This window comes from Onthophagus taurus, chromosome 3, assembly GCF_036711975.1.
Source record: "Onthophagus taurus isolate NC chromosome 3, IU_Otau_3.0, whole genome shotgun sequence".
Classification (NCBI taxonomy): Eukaryota; Metazoa; Arthropoda; class Insecta; order Coleoptera; family Scarabaeidae; genus Onthophagus; species Onthophagus taurus.
In genome coordinates, this window is record NC_091968.1 from 6,910,279 (window position 1) to 6,913,360 (window position 3,082).

Sequence of the window (3,082 nt, forward strand, 5' to 3'; positions counted from 1 at the left end):
TATTTCAATTAAATCAATCTAATTTCATTTTTAATTGAAAACAAGTTTACACTGTCGCCATCTATTAATGACATATTACATTAAACGTTAAAGTTTTACTTCAAAACAATTCTTATGTACATAAAATTTTAATAATTTATTTTATATTATAAAAAAAACGTTATTTTAATTGAAATCGTCGCATACAATTTAAAAAAATTCATTTATTAATATATTAATTATTCAAATCAATTACTTGATTATAGAGGGCGCTTTCTTTCTTTTTTAATTTAAAATAAATTACATATTAATAAAACTTTCTAAGTTTTAGTAATTTTTAAATATTATATTTAAACTTGGTTAATTATTTTGAGTAACGAATTAAAGCAGATATAAAATTAAATCAAATAAATTTTTGGATTATGTGGATAACTGAAGTGTATACAACCAATTTAACGTTCTTCTTTTAACACAATAATTTACGCTTTTATAAATTAGTTATTTTCTCAATACGCGACACAATAAATAAATATTATTTTATTTAATTACTCATAAAATTATAGCCCCCTCTAATTATGAACAAAGCGTACTAAGTAACCATTCTGAAGTTGGTTATAAATTGTCACGGGGTGTGGTGAAGTGAGAAACGTTGAGAGGTTATGTGAATTTTTTAAACAATTTTAAATTGGAACAAATATTTTTCAATATGTTAGAGTTAAATCATAGGGCGCACAAAAAGTATTTAAAAAGGTTTTTACAAATGTTACCAGCATACGGCGCTTCATACGATAGCACAAGGTAAATAATATAAATTACTTAGTCATAGAATTTAATCCTAATAAATCGGTGTTATAATCAAAATAAGATATTCTAGTATTATTAAATGAATTAATTGGTTTCTTTGAAGGGTTGTAATAGCATATTTTTCCATATCTGGATTAGATATCCTACAAGATATTGAAAACTTAACTGAAGATTACAAAAAGAAAATCATTGATTGGGTTTATAGTTTGCAAGTTATTAATGATGAAGGTGAGATGTATTGTTTTATTATTATTAAGTTAATTATTTAATCATAACATAACTATTTTAATCTTATATAGTTAGCTTTGACAATTTTGACGTTTTAACTACCGCCATCTCTTAAATTATTATTGAACTATTTTCAAATAAATTTTTCTTTAAATTTGCAGAGTTAGCAAGTGGATTTCAAGGATCATCATCATTAAATACATTAGAAAATAAAGATAAACCAGCTCCGTATAAATGGGGACATGTTGCAAGCACATACACCGCATTATGTATTTTATTAATACTCGGAGATGATTTATCTAGAGTCAATAAACCTTCTTTGTTGAGAAGTTTGAGGTCTTTACAACAACCAAATGGTGTTTTTAGTAGTTTTAAAGAGGGATCAGAAAGCGATATGCGTTTTATTTATTGTGCGGCGTGTATTTGTTATATTTTAGATGATTGGTCAGGTATTGATATTGAGAAAACTACAAAATACATTCTTAACAGTTTCGTGAGTTATTAACGCTTTATTAAAACTAAAATATGTATAATTTTTTAATTAATTTTAGACTTATGAATCTGCTTTTGCTCAAGGTCCAGATTTAGAAGCACATGGTGGGTCATCATTTTGTGCGATAGCTGCATTATCATTAATGAACAAATTATCCATTTTAAATAAGAAACAAAAAGATTATTTAGTTAGATGGTTGATAATGCGACAGAAATCCGGTTTTCAAGGTCGACCCGATAAAGAAGTCGATACTTGTTACTCATTTTGGATTGGTGCTTCATTAAAAATTTTAAATGCTTTCGATTGTGTTAATTTCGAAGAGAATCGGACGTATATTTTAATGACGCAGGAAGGACTGTACGGTGGTTTTTCCAAATGGGTGAACACGCAAAGTGATCCTTTACATACTTATATGGGATTGGCAGGATTGAGTTTGATGAAGGAAAATGGGTTAAATGAAGTTATGCCCCTATTAAATATTAGTTGTAGGGCTTATAATCATTTAAAAGAGTTGCATAAGAAATGGATGGATTAGATTTATGTAAATAAAATCTTTTTAAGGTTTTCAAAGACTGTTTTAAATTTATTTAGGCTCACAATTTTATATGGAATAAATTAGTTAATAATAATAATAATTTTTATTATTATTTATTGCCTAACAAAGATCAATTACAGGACAATATTACAAGAAAACAAAAAAGAAATAGCACATGCTATAAAACACTCCTACACTATTATTGTTATTTAGTTTTTGTAATTCGCGATCTTATGCTGTAATGAGATTTTAATAACATTTTATAGAACCAGTTCAAGTTGGTGATATTAGGTCATTAATTTTTCTAGTTGTCAATTTGTTTAGCATACTGTTGTTTGTACCTTTGAGAAATCTCCTCTGAATTCTTTCCAATATAAGTCTATAACACACGTATTGTGTTGACCAAATTACAGAGCCATATTCCTATTTGGACCATACAATAGTAAAAAACAGGGACTTGTACACATTGATGTTAGAAAAGGCACGCGAGGTGTGTAAAACGAAACCAAGCAGCCGCCTTGCTGCAAAAGATGCAATATCTTCAATGTGCGGTACAAAAGACAATTTGCAAAAGTAACTCCCAGATCCTTGATTGTAGATAGTTTCTCAAGAAGAACACCTTCTATACAGGGTAATTCAAATTGTACCCCCACCATTGGGATCTCAGAAACTATAAGAGATACAGGAATGGTTAAATGTGGGCAAAATTGCGTATCTTTTTGCTTAAAATTTGCTCATCATTTTTCAACTAAGTTTTTGGATCTAGCCGTTTTAGTTTTTAAAATAATATTTTAAAAATTTAAGTAATTTTGTAATAGTTTTGTAATTTTCTCCGACGTTTCGTTTTCGTGAAACTATAATCAGGTTTTTTTTTTTTTAATAATTCAATGTTTTTTAAATGAAATACATTCTGTGACATATCATTGAAATCAGAATTCATTATCCTATTTTTTGGTGTGAAAATCAAATATGGCGTCCATAAGAAAAAATAAACCTGATGAAACGTCGGAGAAAATTTCTAGTTGTGTCATAACATTTTTCAT

The 3,082-nt window shown here is 27.6% G+C and overlaps 1 protein-coding gene across 1 annotated transcript; it reads left to right on the forward strand.

The window, feature by feature from the left end:
• Positions 1-594: 594 nt before the first annotated feature.
• LOC111413448 (geranylgeranyl transferase type-1 subunit beta) lies at positions 595-2,074 on the forward strand. The gene is made up of 4 exons (XM_023044428.2): positions 595-777; positions 887-1,011; positions 1,173-1,504; positions 1,563-2,074. Exons 1-4 carry the CDS (start codon positions 686-688, stop codon positions 2,037-2,039), a joined length of 1,026 nt encoding a protein of 341 aa, XP_022900196.2. The 5' UTR covers positions 595-685; the 3' UTR covers positions 2,040-2,074.
• The last annotated feature ends 1,008 nt before the right edge of the window (positions 2,075-3,082 follow it).